The sequence below is a fragment of the Chlorocebus sabaeus genome, chromosome 19 (genome assembly GCF_047675955.1).
Source record: "Chlorocebus sabaeus isolate Y175 chromosome 19, mChlSab1.0.hap1, whole genome shotgun sequence".
NCBI classification, from domain to species: Eukaryota; Metazoa; Chordata; class Mammalia; order Primates; family Cercopithecidae; genus Chlorocebus; species Chlorocebus sabaeus.
The window spans coordinates 12190254-12193648 of record NC_132922.1 but is presented as its reverse complement, the minus strand read 5'-3'; the positions used below and the strand labels follow the sequence as shown (position 1 = coordinate 12193648).

The window sequence follows — 3395 nt, the reverse complement described above, 5'->3', positions numbered from 1 at the left end:
CGCTCACCTCCTTTCCGCTTCCGGTGTCCCGTACAGTCATGGCTGCCGCCGTTGCTGCTGCCGGTGCCGGGGAACCCCAGTCCCCGGACGAATTGCTCCCGAAAGGCGACGCGGAGAAGCCTGAGGAGGAGCTGGAGGAGGACGACGATGAGGAGGTACTAGGGCCTCGCGGGGTGCGGAGCGGGTAGCGGGCCAGCTCGTGGATGTGAGATCCGCGTGGTACGGAATCGGAGCGAAGCGGCTTCTTTGGGAGGCGGAGTTGGGGCCCCGCTGGGCCTTGGGGTGCCCTAGCTCCAGTGGGGCTCGGCGGCTTCCAGTGCCGCAGCGGGGCCAGGAATGGATGTCGCTTTTTCGGCTAAGACCCGTGTCTTCTCCACCACAGCTAGATGAGACCCTGTCGGAGAGACTATGGGGCCTGACGGAGATGTTTCCGGAGAGGGTCCGGTCCGCGGCCGGAGCCACTTTTGATCTTTCCCTCTTTGTGGCTCAAAAAATGTACAGGTAAGGAACGAGGGCAAAGGCATTGGGTAGGTGCATGGGATGACCGTGGTGCTGTGAAAGAACACGGGGTTTGGAAGCAGCAGACCTGTGTTGGGTGACCTTGGACTTGTACCCTATCCTTTCTGAGTCTCAGTTTCCTCTTCTGTAAAATGGGGATTCTTACCTGGCAGGGGCGTTGTGGGGGTTATTTCAGATTGTTGGAGATAATTAATGAATAAGGAGCTTTGTAAGAACTGAGGAGAATGTTAAACCGCCATCACTAGATGATACAGCTACCACAGCTGCTCCTCCTGTCTCTGGTAGGAGTATGGTGCAAGGAGCGGGTAGAATACGTTTATCAAAACATTGGAGTATGTAGGGCCGGGCGGGGTGGCTCACGTGTGTAATCTCAGCACTTGGGAGGCCGAGGCAGGTGGATCACCTGAGGTCGGCAGTTCGAGACCAGCCTGACCAACATGGAGAAACCCTGTCTCTACTAAAAATACAAAATTAGCCGGGCGTGGTGACACACGCCTGTGTTCCCAGCTACTCGGGAGGCTGAGGCAGGAGAAATTGCTTGAACCCGAGAGGTGGAGGTTGCCTCGGTGAGCCGAGATCATGCCATTGAACTCCAGCCTGGGCAACAAGAGCTAAATTCCATCTCGAAAAGAAAAGAAAAGAAAAAAAAACCATTGGAGTATGTAATGTGAGAGGTTTGGTTACTGAGTAGTTCTTGCCTGTTTTGTTTGCATGTCTTCCTGCTCACCCTCTGGGGGTTTTCCTCTACAGGTTTTCCAGGGCAGCCTTGTGGATTGGGACCACTTCCTTTATGATCCTGGTTCTTCCCGTTGTCTTTGAGACCGAGAAGTTGCAAATGGAGCAACAGCAGCAACTGCAGCAGCGGCAGGTAAGCCCAGACCCTGGGCTTTTTGCCAGTGGTGGAGACGCAAGTTATTTCACTAACACATTGGTCCCCAGCCTTTTTGGCACCAGGGACTGGTTTCATGGAAGACAGTTTTTACACGGACGGTGGGGTGGGGGTGGTGGAGGGTAGGGGGGTTTCCAGATGATTCAAGGGCATTACATTTATTGTGCACTGAATTTCTATTATTACATTGTAATATATAATGAAATAATTCTATAATGTAGAATGAGGGGGAGCCCTGAGCTTGTTTTCCTGCAACTAGACAGTCCTATCTGGTGGTGATGGGAGACAGTGACAGATCATCAGGCATGAGATTCTCATAAGGATCTTGCAACCTAGATCCCTCACATGCACTGTTTACAAGGCTTTGTGCTATAAGAATCTAATGCTGCTGACCTGACAGGAGGTGGAGCTCAGGCAGTAATGTGAGCAGTGGGGAACAGCACTATACACAGATGAAGCTTCTCTCACTTTCCTGCTGCTCACCTGCTGCTGTGTGGCTCGGCTCCTAACAGGTCATGGGCCAGGGCCAATCCACGGCCCAGGGGTTGGGGACTCCTGTTCTAGCACCTGGGTTGACCAACAGTTAATGTGTGGGTGGGGATTGGGATTGGGCCCATGCTCTTTTCAGTGTCTGATGGTGCTTTCAGTATTATTTCTGTAGACACTGGCCCCATCAGGTATGGTGAGAATAAGTTCTCTAGGCCTGAATGATGCCTTACACCTTTCCTTTTCTTTTCCAGATACTTCTAGGGCCTAACACAGGGCTCTCAGGAGGAATGCCAGGGGCTCTACCCTCACTTCCTGGAAAGATCTAGATTGTTACTGCTGTTTGAGCTGTCTCGGTGGGATAAGTTTGAAATTCAAGTGTTTGAACTGCTGATTATTTGGATTTTTTTTTTTTTTTTTTTAACTTTGGCACATTGATCTATCTAAACCTGGTGGGGAGGATTCTCCTCACATTGTCTCATGGAAAGACTCAACTGGCAACTGTGCCCTCCACACTATCCTTACTTCTGTCTTCACTCTGATACCAGAGTGCAGCCACGCAGACGGTTATTCCTGCTCTGGCCACCCCACTCCTTTCACCAAATTGCTCCTAACTGGAAGATGTCACTTTCCCCTTGTGGGTAGGAACCGATGCCAGTGGGAGGGATGTGCCCCTGACCATTAACGACTGCCTTTTTTATTTAAAAAAAATTTTTTTTAAAGAATGGAGCTGTTAGGGAGGGACATGCATGCAATGTGAAAGACAACATGCATTACACCTGTAGTGTAAAGCGGCCATTATGAATCCCTATGTATGAGAGGAGGGAGGCTGGCTGCAGCTTCAGCCACAGAATGGGGACTGTGGAAGACAGGAGTTCATTTCCCCTGCACAGTTTGGTTGTTAGACCTGTGTGTGTGTTTAAAAAAACAGAAGTCAGTGCTCACTTTTTGTATTTAAATATTAAAAATGATTCCAACTGAAAGTGTCATCCTAAGTACCTTGAAACGAGACCAGGTCACAGACACGTACTGCCCCTCACATTTTCTCATCTAAACCAGCAGCACCTCCGTCTTAACACCCATAGGCCCAAATTGTTTCCAAAAGTGAAAAAATTCATTTTTAGCCAAGTACTTCATAGCAATCTTTGCCCTGAATTTAGGCAGTCACTTTGAGATCCAGCAGCCTAAAACAAAGGATTGGGTCTATGTACTACTTTAGTCTATGACACTGTGTAATTTATAAAGTATTTGTGGGGAATAACATAATACTGATTTCTGGGGAATAGGGAAGGGGGACAGAATTTTTTTGCCTGAGACCAGGTCTAACTGGAGTACAGGTGGTGTCATTTGGGTTCATTGCAACCTCTACCTCCCAGAGTCAGGTGATACTCCCAACTTGGCCTCCTGGGTAGCTAGGACTACCAGGTACACGCCCACCATGCCCAGCTAGTTTCTTGTATTTTTGGTAGTCAGGGTTTTGCCATGTTGCCCTAGCTGGTCT

At 49.5% G+C, this 3395-nt stretch overlaps 1 protein-coding gene across 1 annotated transcript; it reads left to right on the top strand.

Moving 5' to 3' along the window:
- Nucleotide 1: 1 nt before the first annotated feature.
- On the top strand, nt 2–2877 carry TOMM22 (translocase of outer mitochondrial membrane 22). Its single transcript, XM_007975776.3, has 4 exons — nt 2–155; nt 383–501; nt 1270–1387; nt 2149–2877. The coding sequence occupies exons 1-4, from the start codon at nt 39–41 to the stop codon at nt 2221–2223; spliced, it is 429 nt and encodes a 142-aa protein (XP_007973967.1). The 5' UTR covers nt 2–38; the 3' UTR covers nt 2224–2877.
- Nucleotides 2878–3395: the final 518 nt, after the last annotated feature.

Bases quoted from the DNA above. Each gene is read 5' to 3' on its own strand.
- TOMM22 (XM_007975776.3), top strand. From the start codon at position 39: ATGGCTGCCGCCGTTGCTGCTGCCGGTGCCGGGGAACCCCAGTCCCCG. The intron at 156-382 runs GTACTAGGGCCT...TCTCCACCACAG, and splicing joins AGGAGGACGACGATGAGGAG to CTAGATGAGACCCTGTCGGA. The intron at 502-1,269 runs GTAAGGAACGAG...TTTCCTCTACAG, and splicing joins GTGGCTCAAAAAATGTACAG to GTTTTCCAGGGCAGCCTTGT.